At 49.6% G+C, this 25,462-nt stretch overlaps 2 protein-coding genes across 6 annotated transcripts in view; one reads left to right on the top strand and one right to left on the bottom strand.

Moving 5' to 3' along the window:
- LOC139061110 (uncharacterized) overlaps positions 1–25,462 on the top strand; it is a 374,269-nt gene that overhangs the window by 158,082 nt on the left and 190,725 nt on the right. The window lies entirely within an intron of this gene.
- LOC139061108 (uncharacterized) overlaps positions 1–25,462 on the bottom strand; it is a 37,403-nt gene that overhangs the window by 4,866 nt on the left and 7,075 nt on the right. The window contains exons 3-4 of one of the 2 annotated variants that reach the window (XM_070540651.1): positions 8,680–9,918; positions 2,145–2,459 (exon numbers count right to left, since the gene is read on the bottom strand). In XM_070540651.1, coding sequence (XP_070396752.1) covers positions 2,145–2,459; positions 8,680–9,918 — 1,554 coding nt within the window. The remainder of the gene's footprint in view (positions 1–2,144; positions 2,460–8,679; positions 9,919–25,462) is intronic. The other variant, XM_070540653.1, reaches the window with a different exon arrangement.

Genomic DNA, 25,462 nt, shown 5'->3' on the forward strand with positions numbered 1-25,462 from the left:
AGACGCCAAGCAGTAGTCGTGAAGAAAGCACTAATCGGTACACTGCTAACTGAAAATCACAAACACCATTTTCATAGACTAAAAGGTACACGCATGCTCAAAATGTTCAAACTGTATTGGCATGCACCAACAACAAACACACAATTTGCGAAAGCCCAGCCCGCCACTGTCTTTTCATGCTTAACACATATAGATCGTTTGCCTGCTTTCACACTAATAATGCTGATGCATTAAGAAGTTGGCCGTTTCGGCCATAGGGCGAAGGACTGGCAACGATAGCAACGTATAGCGCTGCTCTTGTGCTCTTAGGACGGTGTAACTGCACATATGCGGGTGCGATGTGTCTCGAAGCAGCGCGCAAAACAACGACTGTTTAGTAGATATGTCCTGCCAGCTAACAGGCGTCTTAGAACGCAAGCGCCATGATCGCCACCGAACCGCGACACTGCGCTAGAGGACACTCACGGCAAACCGGCGGCACTCGCCTGCAACCAGGGAAATGTCAAATACGTAAACAACAGTGGTGACAGTACAAGCGGAATTGCACCACTTTCCGATTTTTATCTCATTATTATTTGGCAGTTTTTATTGACAATAGAAAGCATATGCTGCGAATGAAATGTTTTAATGCTGTTCATGACGCTCATCAATAGCCAAAATTTTCATGAATAAATTTGTGAGGAGCACTAATCTTCGTAAGAGCAGTTTTCAATTTTCAATATAATGACATCTAACCAGCATATCGATTGAATTCATACGGGCCACCAAATCTACGCCGATGCCACCAGTGACTATGACGGCGAAAACTCACCAGGAGTGTCCATATAATCGTGATCTTAATAAGTTTATAAAATATGCAGGCTCAACTATAGACATCTGCGTAATGCAATGTACGAATCGTTGCTGCACCTGACACCGGCTAATGAGGCAAGTGGCCATAGACGTGTGTCCTTAGTGGACGAGGGTATCGTCGGGTTTGCCCCTTAGCGGACCTGTTCTCGGACAGCCAGTTGCGGCGATACTATCGCCTTCATGTAACAGAATGATCAACCCGCCAACCAGCCTGCACCTGAGGGCGGAGGCGACAGTATAACCGAAAGTGATCGTGCCAGAGTAGGTGCTCAGATTACACAAAATATTCGTCACCAACGCCACATCCGAAAGCATAGCTTAAAAAAAAATATGAGGACACCTAAATGATTACAAGGTCTGAATACGGAAAGATTGAAATCTAGCTGAACGCTGCTGAGCGGTCCTTCACGTTTTGCTGAGTGAGTGATGTAATATATATAGCGGTACGTGCTGCCGGAGCAAGCAAGATGTAGCAGCCATGGAGCGCTGGCTCGGGCAAGGTCGGCCGGCTTCCTAAAAGCGAGAGCGAAGGTGACGTGGCGTAGCGGGGATTCACTCCCCCCTAACGCAACGCCTGTCGCTCTTACCTGGCAGTACGTGATTCCTTTCGCCTGCCCTGCTACGTCAAGTCTCGCTCGTGACACGACGTCGCAGCCAATCGTATACATTAGGCGCCGTTTAGTTGCTACAAACTACAGACGCAGGCTTTCTTGTTCAATGGGCCATTTGACGCTTTTGCATAAATAAAATTGTGAAGCTCGTTCGCACCTCTTGCTCCAGGTAACGCAACAGTGGCGAAAGGAGCGCGGTTCAAGAGCAACGCTCATATAACAAGTCGCACTTGCGAGACGAGCACACAAACGACGCGCTTCTCTGATTCTTTCTCGCAGTGCTCCTCGCTCGCGGCCACCGAACGAAGCCTCCGCTACTTCCAATTCGTGACTACAGATAACCGTACTTGTCGTTGACCCAACAAAAATGGCGAGATAGTGAGAGACAACATAAAAAACTGACTTCACTGGGAGAAAAATCCGTCGCTTAAAAATCTAGTCCACCTTTCCGAGGAATGTACTATTGTAAGACCAGCGAGTTTCGGTCTGTGTCTGAGCCGCCAGGTTATCCAGAACCTTTCTTTAGCACGTGAGACCAGAAGTTTAGAAGGAGCGTCACTTTGAAGCAACGAAAAAAGCTCGACACCTTTCCAACGGCAGCTCCTTAAACCAAGCTGGACTCCCATCTGTCTGTTCCAACGACACTGTGGAGATAACGTACAGCTACGCTTCTCAACGCACCGGAAAAATCATGTCGTCACCGCACACCGAAAAACACCGGACCAGGAAGTACAGCTGGTCCTCAGGGATGCCGCGAAAGGTTGGCCGTCTGTCTTCAGCCGTCGCCATTTTTGCCACCCTTGCGAACGTCTGGGCCTCAGGCAGGCGCGGGATGTTGCTGGCGATGAGCGCTGCATAGCTGGCCGCCCTGAGCTCTCGCCAATCACGCGGCAAGTGGTAATCTAGAAACCCGCTTCGATTGTGCAGCGCGTCGTAGTGCCGCAAGTCCGTGACCAGCAGTTGGAGCTGGCGGAATATCGGGTTCGCCAGGTCGCGCTGCAGACGTAAGAACATGTGTGCCCCATGAGTCTCCTTTATTTTGCCTATACGTACGTTCCAGTTTGTACGAGGGTAACTTCCATTAGGACATTTGAAAAAGGCACTCTTCTGAGGCATAGCTCTGCGTAGACTCACAAACAACGTTGACGTTATACTAGAACGCTATAACCCGAGGACAGGACATAGAAGGCCGGCGACGATGTCTTGTAGCATTGCACTATAACATCCTACAAAACATAACACACTGCGCCGTCCTATGAAAGAATGAAAGCCCGAAACAAGAAATCTCGTATAGTTTCAAGCAGCACAGATCTGTGGTCGTCGCTTCAGGACACTGACATCAAATGTTATGTCTTCCTTCATTATTCTTTTCAAAGACACAGGTGACGCATGATTTCGTGCATTTTATGGTCAACCTGTAGGGCGCTATGCCATAAAGCTATTCCAAAGCTTTTCTCTTCCATTTCTGAAGTCAGCCATGGTTGCTCAGTGGCTATGGTGGTGGGCTGACAACACAAGGTCGCGGAATCGAATATCGCCAAAACCGCGATCTGATGACGAGGCACGCCGTAGTGAAGGAATTCGAAAATTTAGAACACCTGGGGTTCTTTAACGTGCAGACAAATCTATGTACACGGGTGTCCTTGCATTTCGACCCCTTCGAATGGCGGCCGCCATGTCCGGGATTTCGATGGGGGTGAAACCACCTGTGTATTGAGATTTCGGTGAGCGTTAAGGAACCCCATGTGGTCTAAATTTTCAAGATACCTCACTTTGGCGTGTCTCATCATCAGAGCGTTGTTTTGGCTCGTAAAACAGAAAAATGCATTTTTTTTACAGATTGGTCAAACATTTTCCGGGCTACCCCAGCTTCGCCTGTTTATCACTCGCCGTCACGAAAACCGCGAGAACTGCGATGTTGTGGGAAACCTTATGACAGTAAGGAATTCCCTACTTTCATAAGGTTTCTCACAACCTAAAAAAGGTTGGGAAACGTTCTGGCGTAAAAGTTGTTTTTACAGCACCTAACATACTCTTGAGGTGTAGTGTGTTGAGATGTTCCACGAGGAAACGAAATCCTGGTTGCGTTACCGCGTACAAGGATCCTTTTGTTACATGCACTCGCAACGGGGTGTATAAGATTCCATTTTCGTGTGGGAAGTACTACGTGCGCCAGGCGGACAGATGTTTAAACGTGCATCTGGTGGAGCATAGTAATAAAGTGGAGAGCATCGAAATAGATGAGCATCCCCATTGTAGAAAATGTGACGTGAAGGCATCATGCTTCCCTCTCTTAAAAAAACACTGTTGTTGTCTATCGCCACAAGATTAAGATTACGAGGGAAATTGTTGAAGCAGCTCAGATAGGCAGAGCCGGTCACGATTGCGTTAGCACGTCGTCTATTCTTTTATCAAAGAAAGAGCTTGAATTTTTGGGCACAGTAGTGACCTGACTGCTTTTCCTCCGTCTCTTCAGTGTGTATGTTGCAGTGGCATTCCAGTGAGTATATATATGCTCACCAGCTTCAATATTTCAATTCTTGAAGGTTAGCACTCTTCCCGTGTTCCTGCTTGTCCGTGTGAAAAGACGGGGAATGAAAAGAGGGGAAAATATACTGCTCACCACTCTCCTAGTCAGATCAACTTCCTAGGCACGACGGTCTACATAGAAAACGGAAAACTGAGAACGACACTTTACCGGAAGCCTACAGATAGCCAGCAATATTTAGACTACAGCAGCAAGGAGTTTGCAGCAAGCATTGCAAGCAAGGAATTTTTGTCGGACAAGCGAAACGTATAAGAAGAATCTGCAGGGAAGACAATTATATCCACCACCTAAAATGACCTTAAATCAACGCTAGCAGAAAGGAACTATCCCCAAGTTGCTCTCGATAGAGGTTATGGTGTCGCGTCAAGATTGGAGAGACAGTCGGAATTGGCGAAGAGACAGCCCACATTAGAATCCGACAGACCGCCGGCCTTTATAACAAAATATTCTAATGCACTCCCAAATATAAACAACATCCTAAGAAAATACCACCCAATATTATCAAGTAACGAGCGTCTGCGAAAAGCGTTCCCGGATGTACCCAGGGTTACCCATCGCCGAAACAAGAAATTTCAAGACATATTAGTGCGCGCAAAAGTCAGGAAGCAGCATTCCCCCGTAATAAAAGCATGTTGTCGCCCTAGGTGCAAAACCTGCAAGCACCTTCAAAGGGACAGTAAAATAAAAGCACCGCAAATAGTTATACACATGAAGTCAAATCTAGCAATCGCACACGCATATGGTTCGCGATGAAGGAAGAAGCAGGAAGAAGGGGAGTGCGCTCGCCTCTGCTGCCAATCCCTCTCACGCCAGCGTTCTGACAGCAAGTGCCCACGGTGGATTGAGTGAGATTTGTTCTTATTTGCATGGGCGCGCATGAAGCCGTGCTCGGTCATTCAGGTAGTAAGCGAATGTTTATACCGCTTTTAGGGGGATAAAATGACTAACCTTAATGTCGTTTAGCTGTCTAATAACTTTTAACCGAATCAATGTTTCGCCTTTCCCGAAAAACAGCGACCTTTCTTGACACGACTAGCAAGTTGCAATTTCACTGGTAGGAAAAAAAGTAGCCTAGATTTTTCTTCTAGTCGTGTTGGTCCCGTTAGCACAACACACATTCTTACTCTTGTCGGCCCTCCGCCTTGCGCAAGTGCGTTATTGAAATATTTGAATTTCTGAAAGTAAAATACGTCAGAAAATTTGTAAAGCATGACTTGCGCACGAACTTCAGAAATGATACCGTCGGTATGTAATTTAAATATACGAGAAATACTTCTGTTACGCGTAAACTACAAGCCTTTCCGCTGCCGATTGCTTTTGGGCCCACCGCGTGACCAACGTCCGTAATTGAACGAATTTCTAAATATAATATACGCCAGAATATTCATAAGGTTTGGCTTACACATGATCTACAGACATCGATAGCATCGAATTGTAATTCGAACTTTAGAAAAGAAAACGTGAATAGATATTAACCGACGGGTACAATACTCCCTAACGCGAAATTTGAGCGCCACTGTATACGAATTTTCATTTCGCGATATATTGATGCAAAGAAATTTATAGAGACATGCTACAGAGCGTGTCGAAAATTTGATCGGCCGCTCAATCGCGTCGGCTTCTATACATGACTCGTTGAAGGTTCCCGTGTAATTGCTGGTGCCACTTGGCTTCCAGAAAGTAGTACACGATTGGCGTCCCGCATAGAATCCGACAATACAATCGCAAGCCATGACAATTAAAAAACAATTTGTGGGGTTTCGCGTGGCAAATCCAGGATCTGATTAGGAGGCACACCGTAGTGAAGGACACCGGATATTTGGACCACCTAAGGTTCTTTAACATGCACCTCAATCTAAGTACACGGGTGTTTTCGCATTTTGTCTACATCGAAACACGGCCGCCGTGGTCGGGATTGGGTGCCGCGACCTCGTGCGTACCCAACAGTATAATCACTAAGCAACCAGTGGGGGTAACCATGAGAATCGAAGCAAGCGCGAATGAGACTAATCTAAGCAAACGAAACGAGTGGGAGCGAGAGTTAACGCGTGCAAACGATAGTATGAAACGAGCGGTCCTGCTGAGACCACATACGAGTACGCATCGAATGGTTAGGCTGGTCCTCATGAAACCAGTTTCCCGCGCGCATGTCATTGAATGCATACAAACTGGGATATATACAGTAAGAATGACACAGGGACGAGCATGATGAGCAAAACGTGAACAAGGTGAATGCAGGAGCCGATGTTTCGACAAGTGGACTTGTCTTCTACAAGGCGACATATGCTTTCCTCGCCAAAGTATATATAGGTGGGGTTCTACAAAAGGGGAAAGTGTGTGAGGCAGGAGGGTGCGGAAATGAGGGAAAATTTGTTAGCGTGTCGAATTGAGAGTAAAGAAATGCTGTGTACACGGTCAATGCCATCCCCCCCCCCCTTCTGTCAACAGACGCGCGTTAGCCGCGCGGGTCAAGGGCGTCTGACACGCCGGCTGTCAAAAAAGAAAAAAGAAAGGAAAGGAAAGGGGAGAAGAAAAAAAAGGTAAAAGGGGGGGAAGTATATGCCAAGAAATCAAACTTAGTGTTGTTGCCTGTAGATTGAAGTTTAGCCTAGCCAATAGATTCTAAAGCTCCCTTTGAAACATTTATGCCTATTGGTTGCAATGTCTTGAACTTATGGATAAGGTATGATTCTCGGTATTTTCTTTCTCGTTCACAACGGAAATTTGACTGTAAGATGCAGAGCTTAAGTTCATCAAAGTTATGACCTGGTTGGTTGAAATGCTCGGCGACGGCTAAGCTTTTTAGCTCTGTCCGCGCCATGTCCGTTTAATCTGACGTTCATTGGTTGTCCTGTTTCCCCGATATATTGTTTCTTACAGAAGGAACATTCAAGCATATAAATCACATCCGAACTTGTGCAAGTGAAGCTAGTGTGAAGCCATGTGCGGCTTCAGCGCGCCCATGCAAATAAGAACAAATCTCACTCAATCCACCGTGGGCACTCGCTGTCAGAAGGCTGGCGTGAACGGGAGAGGCAGCAGCGGCGAGCCCATTCCCCTTCTTCCTGCTTCTTCCTCCATCGCGTACCATATGCGTGTGAACACAGTGCATACGAAGCCATCTACTATCCAGCGTCTGCTAGCTTTCGAACTCACCGCAATTACCTCCAAGATAAGACGCGCGCATCCACGCTTAACCATGCCATCCGTAGCCGCGGCCGGAATCGAAGCGGAGACACGCAATACCCTGCCGCCCCTTTTCAACTCCCTCCAAGCGCGCGCACATCTCACCTCTCACCCCTCCTCACACCAAACACATCCTCTCTCACTTTGCGCGCGCGACAAGTCGGCACGCACCCACCAAACAGCCTTCTCAACGAAAGTTCACTTGCCTTCGGTACTACCTACAGCGTAGGGTCGCTATTTTATCGCACTTTGACATTGTACGGAACATCGCGGCGATGCCAATTAATATGTCTCAAATACGCTGCAGTTTTGATATATTTACAATAAAAGAAAGCCAACATGGTTACTAGGGCACTGAGGCTTGGCTTGCCTTTGTTTTGATTACAAGGTTGTCTCCTTCTCATCAGTGCTGTCCAGCTACCTTCTCATTGTTCCTACACCCCAGTGGCCAGAAGTTCTTAACGCTATTCATGGTGATCCAATGGCAGCGCTCCTCGGTTTCTTTCGTAGGCTTGCGAGAATTAAGGCGAATTGTCACTGGGGGCGCTTGAACCATGACGTCACTCACTACATCACGACATGGCTAGACTATCAACGCAGCAACACACTGCCTTCAAGGCCGGCTAAACCTCAAAAGACAATCGAGCTACCTTGTGAACTTTTCCAGCATATTGGGGGGACTGTATTGGACCCTTCCTGGGAGTCGGAGGAGGGATTAAGTCAGCAGCCAGCATTAAGTGGATCTTCGTGGCAACTGATTACCTTGCCCACTACGCCGAAACAAAAGCCTTGCCGGAAGACAGTTCATCCGCGGGGGATATCATCCTGCTAGGCCATGATACTCCCAAAGTCCTCATCATAGAAAGAGTAAGGACTTTCTCAGCGCAACTTACATGAGCGATTACGCAGTAGAGCCAGACAAGTTACCGGAGGAAAACAGCCTGCCACACGCAGACCAGGGGCCTTACTTAACGTCAGAATGAGGTCCTCGCCGATATGTTTGCATTGTATGTCCACGTCGAGCAGAAGACGTGAGATGCCAGCCTTTTGTACGTAACTTTCGCTTCCAACACCGCAGTGTCAGAAGAGCTCAGATGGTAGAATGTGTAAGTGCGACTGAACGAGGACGTAGAAAGAAACATACACACAGAGATAGCGCTCGTCCACGTTCAGTCGCGCTTACACACTTTATCATGAATTCAAACCAACTAGCCCGCCACCGTATTTTAACTAAGATGGCGCCATTCCACCTCCTTAGCGCAAGTAACTCGGCGACGAGGAATGACGCTATGCTCATTGTTCCGCTCAAGCATAATACGATCTCACTCACTCACTCACTCACTCACTCACTCACTCACTCACTCACTCACTCACTCACTCACTCACTCACTCACTCACTCACTCACTCACTCACTCACTCACTCACTCACTCACTCACTCACTCACTCACTCACTCACTCACTCACTCGCTCACTCACTCACCTTAAAGTGGTCGTCGTAATAAAGAATAAATCGTGCCAGAACGACGACCTCCTGGCAGATGAGGGTGGCTAGGAAGGCGGCAAGGACTGGCAATGGGTGCCTCAGATCGAAGAGTGGTGGCGTCCTCAGGAAGTTCGCGATCACGACTTCTCTGGCCACGAGAATCCGGTACAGCCTAGATGTAGCGATGCCTGGCGTGTGAATGACTGTCAGCCTGGGGTGCTGTAGCGACTTCTTAAATATGCGAATACCTGTCATGCATATACGTATGTACAGGTCGAAGAACCCTGCTTTTGCGTGAAAGGGCACGTAGGCATAGGCGCGGTCCAAAGTGTCCCAAGTCAGAGTCATATTCAACGTATTCACTGCTAAGCGAGACAAGATTGGTGAAAAAAGGTTCGTGAAAGCGTCGCCATACACCGTGCCCAATTGATCCAAAGACAGTGTGGTGAGGCGAAGCATTTTCCACGTGTAGGTCTTGTCACCGGCGCCATCGTATTCAACCTTCCACTTGGCGAGCGGTAAGGTGACCTCAAGCGCTTGCATGCACTTGCGATGCCGGAAGCTTCGCTCGAAGGACGCAAGACCGATGTCCTCCAGCATCCGTGTTGTTAGGTAGTTCGAGGCGTAAGGCAAAAGCAACCACACAGTGTAAGCGCCGAGGTAGAGCTTGAAGTTCTCAGTGAAATTGCTGTGGCTAAGGTGGGTTGCGTTCAGCTCAGCGAATAGATCTGGTTGCAGGTTCACAATCTCGTCTTCGGGCCAAAGCTGCGAGTCGTCTGCAAGGTGGCCGTTGACGGCTCGGCGAAGCTCGGGATCGCTGAGGTCAAGGTACGTGGGAACGGTGACCGGGTTCCAGAAGAAGTCTACCTGGTGGTTGATGTGAAAGTGCGTGGTTGTTACGGCGTGGATCATACTCGAATAAGATTGCCCCGTGCCGCCCACAATCTCTGCGCAGCGTCGCAGGTAGGCGCCTTGCTTATCTGAGCTTATGAGCCGTTCAAGGTGCACCATCCACTCAATGCTGCGGTCATCGAAAGTTGTGTAAATAATATTCCGGTTCGGGTGCGATGGATGGCGACCCACGAAAAATGCCCAGAATATTGGCATACCGAAGTGCAAAGACGACTTGACGAGCGTTCCGAGCAGCTGAGGTCTCGACGCCGGCGTCTTGTGCGGCCAGGAAAGGCCTAATTCCAGTAGAAATTTCTGGAGAGTCCACGAGCTCTCTCTGCCTTTCTGCAACCCGAAAGGAGAGAAAAGATTTCATATTTAATCGGATGTGCTTCGCACGCACCTAAATTAACAATCCGTAGCCATGGTTCTGAGTTGGATAGCACTGTTGACTTCAACAAATCGAATGGCGGTCATTAGGTAGACGGCGTGAATTTGGGAATGGCTACTTTTTATTCACTAGCACATATTTTCTAAGCTAAAGAGCAATTGAATTCGGAACAATGTATCGCCATTTCACATTTCTGACACATGTCGCAGTCACCATGAAACGTAAAGTGAGCAGGGAAATTTCATGCTGCACTGCGTAGGTTACTACATTTGCCGATGATAGTGAACCAATGCTCTACACGCGTGACCAGGCCAGTTGCCTGGCACGTCTTGTTGTGACGGGTATGGTGGAATCTATAAAAATAGCCCAGTTTCGCCCGAAAGACGGAGCATCGGTTGCGATAATAAATTACTGGACGAAGTAGAATACGAAGTCTCATGAACTCGTAAATATTAGCTGAGTAACTAAATAACAAGTGTGGCGTCACGCGCTCGCCGGCAAACAAACACATCTCACTTGATTAGCGTGGACACTCGCTGTCGAAACGTTGGTCTGAGAAAGCTCAGTCGCTGTAGTGAGTGAAGTGAAAATCGTGCAGCCTCTCCCTTTAACATGAAGTAAGCGGTGAGAACTGCACGAAACTGCTGAAATCTGCAGAAAACTACCGTTTAACAGTCTAGGAAGAGAACAGCAGTTTACGATAGGTAGCGAGGCACTGGAAGTGTTTAGGGAATACATATACTCAGGACAGGTAGTCACTACGAATGCAGAACATGAGACTGAAATTAAGAATAGACTGGTGCGCATTTGGAAGGCATTCGCAGATTATGAACAGCAGATTGACATTATCCATCAAGAAAAAAGTATATGAGAGCTGTCTCACCAGTACTCACATACGGGGCACAAACCTAGATGCTTAAGAAAATGTTCTACTTAAATTGACAACGACGCAACGAGCTATGGTAAAAAGAATGATGGGGCGTACCGTTAAGGGATAAGAAAAGAGCGAATTTTCGGAAAGAATAAACGCGAGGTAGTGACATCTTACTTGAAATCAAGAAATAGACATGGGCATGGGCAGTGCATGTATTGAGGAGGGAAGATAACGGATGATCATTAAGGGTTACGGACTGGATTGCAAGGCAAGGGAAGTGTAGCAGGGGGCGGCAGGAAATTTGGTGAGCGGATGAGATAAACAAGTTTGCAGGGACAACATGGCCACGATTAGTAGATGACCGTGATAGTTGGAGAAGTATGGGAGAGGCCGTTGCCTTACAGTGGGCGTAACCAGGCTGATGATGATCATGAAGCTGGGCGAACACAGAGTACACAAAGCTATGCGCCCTCGGTGCACGTAGACATTTTACACATCGCAGATCGCTTTCAAGATAAGACCCGCACGGCCACGCTCAGCTAGGCTATAGGAGCCGCCGCCGGCGTAACAACCCTTTTCTTTTCTTCGGTGCCTTGTGCGTGGTGGAAGATGCTCGCCTTCCTCCCTTGTGGGTGCGAGATGAAGCCACCGCCCTCGGCCACCCCCTCACCCTTTCACTCGCACCTAGACCATATGGCGTGTGGCCGCGGTGTTATCGCACTCGGAGTTTATACCGAACATCACGGCGACGCCACACAGCGAAAATGAGCGTGGAGTGTCCATGGAATTTCTATCGCAACGAAATTTGGGTCGACCGTACAAGCGAATGCGGCTCCCATGGGTACGTGAAATCTTGAATTGTAGGCCGATCGCGAGTGTTGTGCAGTCTGGAAATGTGAACTGTTCTCATGGCTATGCGAACTCTATCGGTTGAAGCAGAAAAAAAAAGTGAGGCCTAAGAATATGCACACTTAGACATGCGCAGTGTAAAAATGTTGAACAATCGCTATGAGATGGCAGTAAAAAATTTTCAGGTGCCCGACGATCTTTCTATTTCCCTAAGCCGAGGGGGGACGCGACAGAGCGCCGTGCAAGGGGACTCTGCTTCGTTCTCACTTTCAACTCCGTCACGACGACATTGTCTTTGAGAGACATGAAAAAGTGCCTAAATCACTTTCAAACATTTGAAAGTGATGTGGCCGCCAAACGCCTGCCGGTATTTTGCCGCAGATGTGTCACAACCACAACGGGACCTCATCTCTGGACAAAGCCTAATGAAGTCAGCGCTGGACTGAGAGGGCGAATGCACGTCATTAACTCATGCAGATACACTCGCTTGTTTAGAAATCATTCATTAAGCGTGATTATCTTCATTCTTCACGCTGTTCTCATGAATCCAAGAAGTAATGTAGATGGAAGTTATGGAACGAGTGCGTCCGTAAATTAAGAAGAGAGAGAATTGCATAGTTCATACCGAAAGAAACTGTAAATTCGGAGCCTTCGGTTAGGAGAAGTTTTGTTGCGATAGCAATTATATGGACACTCTGTGCGCAATTCTGCCGTCGCCGTGAGGTTTCGTATAAGTGAAAGCGTGTGAGGGTGACCCCGCGAACGCTATTCAATCTCGCGTGCGCGAGCGAGGAACGCGGTCCGGATGCGTGGCCTCTTCTATCGCACTCGAGGCAGGGTGGACAGGCGAGGGAGGAGGGGCGTTCTCCTCCTGCGACTGCTAGGATGCCCGGATGTTCTCATCCCCTGCCGCTCCATACAGAGTGGGGACAACCGCGGCGTCTCCTTCTCGTACACCCTATCGTGGCCATACGCGGACGAACCGTGCCGATTGTGCTCGGTGGCAACCGGGTACCATGGAATTGGGTTGTTACCTACTTGGGTCTGCTGTTTGATAACTGGCTCCCGTGGGCGCCAGCTGCCTAGGCGCTCAACCCTCCAGTGCAGAAGGTCCAAAAAGCATTTGGCCGTCTGCTACTCCGCGGCAGAGGATGCACACCGCAATTGCGCATCCATCTATGTGCCGCCGCGACAATCTCAATACTCCTTTGCGCACTCCCTCTCGTGGCTTCTCACGGGTTCGCGTAGACTGCCTGGAACTTCAGCACCGGAAAGCCATCCGGATGATTCTTGGCTTGCCAGGGACCTCATGCAGGGCTGCCACTAGGAAGGGAGGGTATTGGGAGTTAGTCTCCCGAGCCCCGCCAACCCTGAACCCTATCAAGGACATACTAAAGGACATACTAGCTAGCGGTAGCCCTCCCCGTCCAGTTCCTAAACGCCATAGTGTTTCTGACTATATAACCTAGAGTGAAATCTGGCGCTGCATCGCTGTAGTATGCATGGGAATGCCGGTATATTGTGACCGCGCAGTGACATCGTTCTCGGAGAGCCTGACTAAATGACTAATTTTCTACAAAACAGCACGCAAAAAGCGGTTTCATCTTTATTATTACACAAGAACATGGTTTGTTTATATATGAGAACTTGTTATGTCATGTACAATTATCTGAAACGTAAAAAGTATCAGCGGGGCTCTAAAGTTGCAGGAATGACGACAAGATTCCTGCTCCCATTTGAACTGTTTGTCGTCTGTTCTCGCTTTTCTTCGCTTGCTTATGTATTGTAGCTGTGAGTAAACTTCACTGGAAGATGTAAAATGCATGAATGAAAACATTTTATGAGGATTTTACTTTAAGAATTCGTTATTTGTGTAGCCATATCGACGTTTTAGACGAAGATTCTTGCAACATTAGCGAATGCAAGCTTCGCAGACCCATATACCGTCATTGCCATAACGGCACAGCCCCCCTTAAGAAACTTCTATAGACGGTGGCGCCAAATTTCCCTCTTGGTCTTACAGTGACAAACTCTAGGCTGAATGCAGCCTAAGAAGGCAGCAGCGGTCTCTCTTGCTACGGCTCTGGATCGGCTACTGTTGGACGGCACCCGGAGGTACAGCAAATGCCTGGCTTCATCCCCTAACGGCTCATCGTGCGGCGAGGACGAAATATTCAACCGTCTACTTTGTTCCTGTTCCGTTTTCTCCAAAAAGAGGGCTTCTCTCCGTGTCTCCTTTTGACGCCTCAGACTCCCAGGGGCCTCTGCCACCCAGCTGCTGTTTCCCGACCGGCACCACGGCTCCGCCTTCAGGCACCTTCTTACATTTCTGGAGGACACGGGGCTGTCATGTAAATTGTGCATGCACCGCATTGCTACGGCTGATCATAGTGATCTAAAGGATTTCACAGCGAGTTTCCGCGCTCATCGAGCGAGATGTAGTCATATTGACCTCGGCGCGCGTGAACCGTGCTGGTTAATTTACATAAATCATGTTGACGATCTAGTTGGTTTGAATCAGTGATAAAATGTGCAAGGGCGACTGGACACGGACGCAGAAAGAAGACACACAAAGACAGCGCTGTCTCTTTGTGTCTGTTTCTTTCTAAGTCCTCTTTGAGTCATGCTTACACATTCTATCATTGTTAACTTAGTTAGTAAGCGAATATTTAGAAGTTCATACGACCGATAAAGCTACTATCCTTACGTCGTACGGCTATCTACTAGTTTGCTATCGAAATTGGTGCTTCGTCTTTCGGGCGGAACTACTTCTTTTATGGATGTGATTCACATGCAGAGTTTTCATAACTATAATGTCGCACATGGGATTGCGGGAATGGCAATAGTATGCACGTTGTAAAAGATATAGTTTGTTTTTATTTATTGACACATACTGCAGTTTCATAGCAAGTAACAAAACATTCTTCTGCACAAATAAGCTTTACCCTGTAGGAATCATGATTACTTCAAATGAGTAATAACCAAAACCACAGGAACCAAGTTAACTTATACAAACATTCCTCTAAATGAAGTCAACTAGTTTTACTTGGTCGAAGGTTTCACTTTTTATTTGTACGAGCTATGAGGTTGAAATGGCGCAAGGTTAAGTTTGTGGCTACTTCTAGTAGGTTTTCATTTATCAGGAGACAGATTTTCGTCCTTTAATGAGTAGCGTGGCGTGCTAATGGTATTATCCAACAATTTAAGGCATTCACGATCACGGCGCTCGGACAGGCGTTGTAGACCTTGTGCAACAATGTTAAGGGACTTGATTTGCTTGAGAATAGTGCAGTTCTTGGCATCGGCAACAGGCATATAATAGCTCTAATGCATGTGGTGTCTAATGTGGTTTATTAAATAGTCAGGAATGCGACGGTCTCAGTCGAGCGTCAGACACCAAGAGCGCGAGGCCACCTTCGTCGACGGGCAGATGATGATAGTGCGTCCATAGGGCACGCCAGTCCCCTTCGCTACATCTGCCCCCTGGAGAAGAAGGAGCCATCCTGGCGACTCAAGGAGAAGCGAGGAATTTAGAAGATAGACCAGGGGTGCTTGAAGGTATCCAAAGCCAGACTAGTGGGTCCGGCTGGTAGGTGCAGGGTGGTCGGTCATATTCGCGACGGCATTTTTGGAGACTCTAGTCTTCCGCTGTGAACAAACGGGCCAGCTGACGGCACTCCTCGGCGTACATGGTGACTTCCGACAGAGGCGTGCCCTCGGATAGGTCAGGCCGGTAAGGGAGAATGATCTCGAGTGTACAGGTAGGTTGACTGCCATAGACGAGGAAAAATGGCGCAATTCCCGTTGTGGCCTGTGAAACGGTGTTATAGGCGTACGTAACGCATGGCAAGGCAAGGTCCCAGTTTGTATGTTCCGATGTAATGCACATGGATAGCATGTCGCCCAAAGTACGATTGAACCGTTCTATTGTGCCGCTGGTTTGCCGATGATAAGCTGTAGTGGTGCAATGGACGGTATGGCACGCGGTCAGAAGGGCGTTGAGAACTTCGGAAAGAAACACACGCCCTCTGCCACTCAGAAGTTGCCGTGGTGCCCCATGACGCAGTATGAAGTGGCGCAGGAGGATGGACGCAAAGTCACGGGCTGTCACTGTTTGCAGTGCCTCAGTTTCTGCATAGCGAGTGAGGTGGTCGACATCGACAATAATGTGTCAGCTGATGTGCAGGTAAGAGGAACGTAGAGATTGATGCCGACGCGGTCGAACGGTCGGGACGGACAAGGAATGGGCTGTAAACGACCAGAAGGAAGAGGGGCAGAAAGCTTGCGTCATTGGCACGCTGTGCACGAGCGAATGTACTTTCGCACAAAATTATACATGCCACGCGATTAAAAGCGAGAGCGAAGCCTGGCGTAAGTCTTGAAGAGGCCGGCATGGGCGCACTGCGGGTCTGAATGGAGAGCGGAGCATATATCTGTGCGCATATGGAAGGGGACGACTTATAACCATTTGCGGCCATCCGAAGCATAATTTTGACGCTAGGGAAAACCATCCCGTAACTCAATATGAGAAGCTTGACGGCGGATAGCGCGCGAAGGGCGTGTTCTTGAAGTGTCAGAAACACAATCCATAAGTGCCGCAATCCAGGGATCTTTGCGTTGCTGCACAGCCATGTTGACGTGCACAGGCGACGAAAACGCCGATTCGATGTCTGAAATGCAAGTCATGTCACTTAGTGGGGGCGACCGACTGAGGGCATCCGTGACGGTGCGTTTGCGGCCAGACCGCTAAATGACGCGTATGTCGAAGCCTTGTAACCGTAGCACCCATCGCGCAAGGCGGCCACATGGATCTTTTAAAGTTGATAACCAACATAGAGCATGGTGATCTGTAACGACGTCGAAGGGGCGGCCGTACAGGTAGGGTCGGAATTTTCCAAGGGCCCAGATTATAGCCAGGCACTCCTTTTCTTTGACGGAGTAGTTGGATTACGCTTTCGCTAGTGTTCGGCTTGCGTAGGCTACTACGTATTCATCATGCCCACTTTTTCGCTGTGCAAGCACGGCAGCAAGTACTACTCCGCTGGCGTCAGTGTGGACTTCCGTGCGCGCCGTGGGGTCGAAATGGCGCAGTACGGGAGGCGAAGTGAGCAAACGCCACATTATTTCAAAAGCATCGTCGCAAGCTGCGGCCCAAGTAGAAAGTCGTGTGTCGCCGCGAAGCAGCTGAGTCAAGGGAGCAATAATAGAAGCGAAATTCCGGATAAAATGAGCAAAGTAGGAGCAGAGCCTGATGAACCTCCGAAGTTGATTCAGGGACGTGGCTTTCGGGAATTCGACGACGGCGCGAAGTTTGGAAGGATGAGGCAGTATGCCATCTTTCGATACAACGTGTCGAAGTATTGCAAGCTGCTTGGCTCCAAAGCGACATTTCTTCAATTTGAGCTTGAGGCCTGCCTCGGTGATGCACTGCAGGACTTGTTCGAGACGGTACAGATGTGGGGGAAAACCTGGAGAAAAGAAGACGACATCGTCAAGGTAATATAAACCTGTCTTCCTCTTTAGCCCATGAAGGAGATTGTCCATCATTCGTTCGAATGTAGCAGGGGCGTTGCAAAGCACAAAGGGCATAACGTTGAATTCATACAGGCCGTCTGGGGTCACGAAGGCTGTCTTCAGGCGATCGGGAAGATTCATAGGCACTTGCGAATAGTCTGAGCGTAAATAGAGAGACGAAATATACTCTGCGAGTTATGTTATTAAGATTGTGGTAGTCGATGCAAAATCTAATTGAGCCATCTTTTTTCTTAACCAGGACTACAAGTGACGCCCAGGGACGATTAGAGGGTTGAACCACTCCACGCTCAAGCATTTCGCTTACTTGATTATTGATAACACGATGGGGCCTGTGGCGCAGTGGTGCGTGGATGCCGTTGTCGATCCCGTGACGTACAGTCCATGTGCGGCCTAGTGGGGCTTGTTGACAGTCGAACGCAGATTGGTATTTCCGTGGAAGGCTGAGGAGCTGCGAACGCTGCGTAGGGCTCAGGAGGGCATCTACTGAGCTATGGCACATGTCTTGCGTAGGCTGGGGACAAAACAAGCTATAAGTCAACGAGTTCACGCCTGCACAGGTGTTGTCCAGAGGTGCGTCAAAGATGGTCACTGGGTCGGCAAGCTGAAGACGTCCAAGACACTCGCCACGACGTACAACGAGGTGCATGGCCTTATTGTTTGAAACAAGCAATCGCTTGCAGCCACCGCTGACAGTTAGGACGGCGAAGGCAAGGGAACACCGTCGGTGAACAAAGATGTCCGATGGGACAAACAGGGCAGTGGTGTAAGTGGCGAACGTGGAGCAGGCATTCGCAATCACAGAAGAGTGCGGAGGGATTGTCGCGTCTTCTTTAACGGCCAGTTTGTTACCAAAATCGTCAAAATCATGTAAACGGGTATTGGGAATCGGAGAAAATTCGCGAGAACAATTAATGATGGCCTGATTATCGGAAAGGAAGTCGCACCCCAAGATGACGTCGTATGAGCAGGATGAGAGAACGACGTACTCGGCTGTATACGTGTATCCTTGAATGACGATGCGGGCGGTACATGCAGAACAATAACAGTAACAGTAACAGAAACAGTAGGGCAATGCACTGGGAACATGCTCTCCGGAGTGACAGCGCATATAAGGGTGTCATTACTTTTTGAAGCTTGCGGCAAAGTTCTTCTGTACCTACTGAAACGGTGGTGCCTGTGTCGACTAATGCCAGTGTGACGACTCCTTCTGCAGATCTTCGAATACGTTCGACGGAAGAGAGCGAGGCTTTGTGTGGTTCGACTGGAACGCAGTTCTCGACTCTTGAACTGCGGTAGCTGGTTTTCCTGCTCCGAAGGGACCGGACGCCGCCGCATGGGGGAAAGTGAGCGGCGACGAGGGGATGGCGAGCGACGATCACGGGCCGAAGGGATAACGCTGGTCATAGACGGCGAGTGCGAGTCATTTGCTGGCGAGAAGGACGAAGCTGGCGAAGCGTAGGACCGGACAGGTTTGTCATTACATTGAAGCCGTAAGCAACGGTGACAGTGCCGTGCCACGTGACCGGGGAGAAGAAGCACACTGGGCGATTGTCGGGTGTACGCCAGGGTCCCGTGCTAGCCGGTGATCTGGTGGTGTACACTGGAGCGATAGGGCGTGGCGGTGTAGAAAACGGTGGTGCGGGAAAAGTCGATGGAGGTGGTCGTGCTGGAACCTCGGCGTAGCTTAGAGGTACAGGTAATGTGGTGCTGCAAGAGGCGACTGAATAGCTTCGGACACTTATTCCTGGAGCATCTGACGCAACGTAGGAGCCAAGGACGGCGTAAGCCCTGGGACGGTGGTGAGTTGGGATAGCTGGCGGGCAACTTCGGAGCGTATAAATTCCTTCATTTCGCCGAACAGATTGTCGTTGTTAGTTACAGCGACTAAACTTGCAAGTGAAGTATCGGGCACCGAAGACCGTCGAGCGAGTAGACGCTTCCTCCTGAGTTCGTCGTAGCTTTGACAAAGTTCAGCGAATTCGACCGCGGTCCACGGGCTTTTCGAGAGGAGCATTTGGAATGCGTCGTCTTTGGTGGCCTTCATTAGGTAACGGATCTTGTCAGACTCAATCTCCGATGGATCGACGCGCTTGCAAAAGTCCACGATGCCTTCTATGTACTTGGTGAAATTTTCACCGGGTTGTTGGGAACGTGGAGCATCCGCACCTCAGAGGGGGGGGGGGGGGGGGACGAAGACTTCCGTATGTGCACGCCTTCAAATCTCGCCAGGTGCTGAGCTCGGATGCGTGGTTGTGGTACCACACGCTAGCGACACCCGTGTGGTAGAAGTTCACGCAAGTGAGCTTTGGAGCATCGTCCCATTTATTGTGGGCACTCACCCGCTAATACGTCGAGAGCCAATCTTCTACGTCGTATTCGTTGGAATTGCTGATCTGGTGGCGTACACTGGAGGGCTTAGATGTGGCAGTGTAGCAAACGGCGGTGCGGGAAAAGTTGATGGAGGTGGTTTGCGTCTTATTCGATTGTAGCCAATCTTCTACGTCGTATTCGTCGGAACCACTGAAGATCGGAGGATCGCGTTGACGCACTGAGCCAGGACAAATCAGCGTTGGTGATACCGGAGGTGTTGTTTGGCTGGCATCGTCAGACATGATCGCCGGCAGTGTCCGATTACGTAGTTCCTGGGTGGTTGGGGAAGTACTACCCAGCACAGCTCCACCAAATATGTAATGCGGTTTATTGAACAGTCAGGAAGGCGACCGTCTCAGGCGAGCGTCAGACACCGAGAGCGCGAGCCCCTCTTCGTCTACGGGCCGATGATGATAGTGCGTCCATAGGGCGCACCAGTCTTCTTTGCTATGGGTGTCACTTTCATTTCAATAATGTGGCTTACGTAGTGAACTCTTCCAAATGAACCCCTCACCTTTTCTCCTAAAGAAATTCGTTAGCCTAAGGTGACGACAACACTGAATAACGGGGACAAGACGTTCTTTCTCATTATAGACTGACTTCACTTCGTGCAATATTCTGTCAAAGTCTGAAGTTGAGAGTATGACGGAAGCCCGTCTGGTCGGGATGATGCATACTTAAAAGGAAGAGGTCTGGACACCGACCAAAAATGGTTTAAAAGAGTTATTTACGTTTCGGCTCCCCCACGGGAGCCTTGTTCACAATGAAAGAAGCGGCAGAGCTGGCGCCCCTTTTTATGTGCGTCTCAAAACATGATTAAGGCACCTGGCATACATGGGCGGCAGATTGCCTTCGTTGCGATTAAGAGTGTGCGCCGTGGTTTGGATGATTAGGGACTCAAGATAAAGACGAGAAGAATGATTTCGCTCCTTCGCAATCACACGAGATTTCTCCCAGTTAATCTTATGTGATGTGGCTGCGCAGTGTTCGGCCAAGGCATTTGATGCAACGTGTCGTTTCTGGACGTCATTCATGTGTTGCTTAAGTCTTGTTTTGAAGTTGCCGGTTTCACCGACGTACACATATCGACAGTCCGCACACGGAATGACATACACCACGCCTGGGAACTTGTCCTTTTCCAATGGGTCTTTCACATGCACGAGCTCGTGTCTAAGTTTCCGGGAGGGCACATGCGCAGCCTGCACGTCATATGACCGCAGGACGCGTGCAAGAGTTTCGCTTATGCCGGGGACGTACGGAATCGCAGCCCGTCTTTTGGGGGGTCCGGACTGGGTGGGTACTGTGCGAGCCAGCTGACGCCCTACCGAGTCAATGACGTACTCAGGGTATCCACAAGCCATTAATTCGCTCCGCACAAGTGCATTGTCCGCCATGTGGTCTACCGCTGTTGTGCACACGTTTTTTGCCCGACGAAGAAGAGAGCCGACAACAGACCTCTTTTGCGAAGCAGGGTGCACCGATCTGTAGTTTAGGTAGCGGCCCGTGTGAGTGTGCTTCCTAAACACCTTGAATAACAGGTTTGGCCCATCTCGCTGCACAAGGGTGTCCAGGAACGGCAGTTGCCCTTCGGATTCCACTTCAACGGTGAACTTGATTGCTGCTTGTATATTGTTTAGGTGAGCCGTGAAAGGGTCAAGGTTTTTCCTTTGCAAAATGCTGAAACAGTCGTCGACATATCTGAGGAAGACTTTTGGTGCCGGTGTAAATGAGGACAGCGCTTGAGCTTCGATAGCCTCCATTGTTAGGTTGGCTACTGTGACAGAAATCGACGCACCCATTGCTGCTCCATGTACTTGCCGATAAAATTTCTTCTGGAACGTGAAATACGTATTTGATAGGCAAAATTTTAGTAGCCTACCTAAGTCATGCACATCGATGGGGGATCTGTCAGGCAACGTCGGGTCTTCGTCAAGGGCGGCGACGCAAACTTCCACGGCCATGTCTATTGGTACACTTGTAAACAGTGAGACCACGTCAAAAGAAACTAAGACTTCGTCGGGGTGAACGCTTGTCCCTTTAACCTTTTCAATGAAGTCGTACGTGTTGCGTATGTGCGTGGCACGTTTTCCAACGAGTGGCGAAATGATTCTGTGGAGAAAATTTGACAGCTTGTGGAGTGGCGAACGTGTGAAGTCCACAATGGGGCGCAGGGGAACATCGGGCTTGTGCACTTTCGGTAGGCCGTATATTGCTGGAGCAGATCCATTGTGGCAAATCAATCTGTAGTACAACTGCTTGTGCTGTGGCGGCACCATACGGAAGACGTCGGCGAGCAATTTCTGCAGATCCCTCTGAAGCTTGGGGGTCGGGTCTCTTGCGACGCTGGCGTACGTGTGAACGTCACTCAATAGCAAGCACATTTTTTCGATGTATTTGCTCCTGTCTAGAAGGACGGTAGCGTTCCCCTTGTCGGCGGGAAGTACGACTATATCCCGATTCTCCTGCAGCCTCTTGATGGCATCACGTTCTTGCTTGCACAAGGTGTCCACGGTGGGTTGGGCGTGCAACTTCGACAATACGCTTACAACGCGTGTGCGAGCCTCGTCACGGCGGGATTGGTCGACCAAGTTCACAGCGCGCTCAGCGGCGCAAATTACTTTCTTCGTGTCCGTTGCAGGTCCCGTGTTGAAGTTCAGACCGAGACTTAGGACTGCCATTTCGTAGCCGTCAGGCTGGTATGTGGACAAGTTGTACACAGAGTTTTTGAGGGCACTTGGCGGACGTGCTGTGCGGCACTGCTGCAGCCTTTCGAACTTCCTGTCGTGGCATTGCTCATCTTTCCGAGCGCGAAGATTGGCTTGAAAATTTGCATGCAGTTGTATGCGCGCCATCTCTTCTGGGCAGTGATCCTCGAGACGCCGCCGAGAAAAGAAAGCATCATTCCTAAGTCTTCGTACTTGGTCCCTGCAGTCCATGATCCTCGCTTGCAACAGATGCCGTTCTGCCTTGGAAATCACGCTTAGTCCAAATCTCGTCGACACGGGTCTGTGAAGACGCAGCGAGCGCGGGATCAAACCATGGGACTTGCAGGCAAGGTTGAACCTCAAATGCCCGTTGAATGCCAGAATGCGCGTAGTCAGTGAGACGAACCGGCGAATTTCAGTGATCACTTGCTGGCCGTACGCCTGTCGCAAATGGATGAAGTTGAGAGTATGACGGAAGCCCGTCTGGTCGGGATGATGCATACTTAAAAGGAAGAGGTCTGGACACCGACCAAAAATGGTTTAAAAGAGTTATTTACGTTTCGGCTCCCCCACGGGAGCCTTGTTCACAATGAAAGAAGCGGCAGAGCTGGCGCCCCTTTTTATGTGCGTCTCAAAACATGATTAAGGCACCTGGCATACATGGGCGGCAGATTGCCTTCGTTGCGATTAAGAGTGTGCGCCGTGGTTTGGATGATTAGGGACTCAAGATAAAGACGAGAAGAATGATTTCGCTCCTTCGCAATCACACGAGATTTCTCCCAGTTAATCTTATGTGATGTGGCTGCGCAGTGTTCGGCCAAGGCATTTGATGCAACGTGTCGTTTCTGGACGTCATTCATGTGTTGCTTAAGTCTTGTTTTGAAGTTGCCGGTTTCACCGACGTACACATATCGACAGTCCGCACACGGAATGACATACACCACGCCTGGGAACTTGTCCTTTTCCAATGGGTCTTTCACATGCACGAGCTCGTGTCTAAGTTTCCGGGAGGGCACATGCGCAGCCTGCACGTCATATGACCGCAGGACGCGTGCAAGAGTTTCGCTTATGCCGGGGACGTACGGAATCGCAGCCCGTCTTTTGGGGGGTCCGGACTGGGTGGGTACTGTGCGAGCCAGCTGACGCCCTACCGAGTCAATGACGTACTCAGGGTATCCACAAGCCATTAATTCGCTCCGCACAAGTGCATTGTCCGCCATGTGGTCTACCGCTGTTGTGCACACGTTTTTTGCCCGACGAAGAAGAGAGCCGACAACAGACCTCTTTTGCGAAGCAGGGTGCACCGATCTGTAGTTTAGGTAGCGGCCCGTGTGAGTGTGCTTCCTAAACACCTTGAATAACAGGTTTGGCCCATCTCGCTGCACAAGGGTGTCCAGGAACGGCAGTTGCCCTTCGGATTCCACTTCAACGGTGAACTTGATTGCTGCTTGTATATTGTTTAGGTGAGCCGTGAAAGGGTCAAGGTTTTTCCTTTGCAAAATGCTGAAACAGTCGTCGACATATCTGAGGAAGACTTTTGGTGCCGGTGTAAATGAGGACAGCGCTTGAGCTTCGATAGCCTCCATTGTTAGGTTGGCTACTGTGACAGAAATCGACGCACCCATTGCTGCTCCATGTACTTGCCGATAAAATTTCTTCTGGAACGTGAAATACGTATTTGATAGGCAAAATTTTAGTAGCCTACCTAAGTCATGCACATCGATGGGGGATCTGTCAGGCAACGTCGGGTCTTCGTCAAGGGCGGCGACGCAAACTTCCACGGCCATGTCTATTGGTACACTTGTAAACAGTGAGACCACGTCAAAAGAAACTAAGACTTCGTCGGGGTGAACGCTTGTCCCTTTAACCCTTTCAATGAAGTCGTACGTGTTGCGTATGTGCGTGGCACGTTTTCCAACGAGTGGCGAAATGATTCTGTGGAGAAAATTTGACAGCTTGTGGAGTGGCGAACGTGTGAAGTCCACAATGGGGCGCAGGGGAACATCGGGCTTGTGCACTTTCGGTAGGCCGTATATTGCTGGAGCAGATCCATTGTGGCAAATCAATCTGTAGTACAACTGCTTGTGCTGTGGCGGCACCATACGGAAGACGTCGGCGAGCAATTTCTGCAGATCCCTCTGAAGCTTGGGGGTCGGGTCTCTTGCGACGCTGGCGTACGTGTGAACGTCACTCAATAGCAAGCACATTTTTTCGATGTATTTGCTCCTGTCTAGAAGGACGGTAGCGTTCCCCTTGTCGGCGGGAAGTACGACTATATCCCGATTCTCCTGCAGCCTCTTGATGGCATCACGTTCTTGCTTGCACAAGGTGTCCACGGTGGGTTCTTCGCGCTCGGAAAGATGAGCAATGCCACGACAGGAAGTTCGAAAGGCTGCAGCAGTGCCGCACAGCACGTCCGCCAAGTGCCCTCAAAAACTCTGTGTACAACTTGTCCACATACCAGCCTGACGGCTACGAAATGGCAGTCCTAAGTCTCGGTCTGAACTTCAACACGGGACCTGCAACGGACACGAAGAAAGTAATTTGCGCCGCTGAGCGCGCTGTGAACTTGGTCGACCAATCCCGCCGTGACGAGGCTCGCACACGCGTTGTAAGCGTATTGTCGAAGTTGCACGCCCAACCCACCGTGGACACCTTGTGCAAGCAAGAACGTGATGCCATCAAGAGGCTGCAGGAGAATCGGGATATAGTCGTACTTCCCGCCGACAAGGGGAACGCTACCGTCCATCTAGACAGGAGCAAATACATCGAAAAAATGTGCTTGCTATTGAGTGACGTTCACACGTACGCCAGCGTCGCAAGAGACCCGACCCCCAAGCTTCAGAGGGATCTGCAGAAATTGCTCGCCGACGTCTTCCGTATGGTGCCGCCACAGCACAAGCAGTTGTACTACAGATTGATTTGCCACAATGGATCTGCTCCAGCAATATACGGCCTACCGAAAGTGCACAAGCCCGATGTTCCCCTGCGCCCCATTGTGGACTTCACACGTTCGCCACTCCACAAGCTGTCAAATTTTCTCCACAGAATCATTTCGCCACTCGTTGGAAAACGTGCCACGCACATACGCAACACGTACGACTTCATTGAAAAGGTTAAAGGGACAAGCGTTCACCCCGACGAAGTCTTAGTTTCTTTTGACGT

Source organism: Dermacentor albipictus, chromosome 6 (genome assembly GCF_038994185.2).
Source record: "Dermacentor albipictus isolate Rhodes 1998 colony chromosome 6, USDA_Dalb.pri_finalv2, whole genome shotgun sequence".
In the NCBI taxonomy this organism is placed as follows: Eukaryota; Metazoa; Arthropoda; class Arachnida; order Ixodida; family Ixodidae; genus Dermacentor; species Dermacentor albipictus.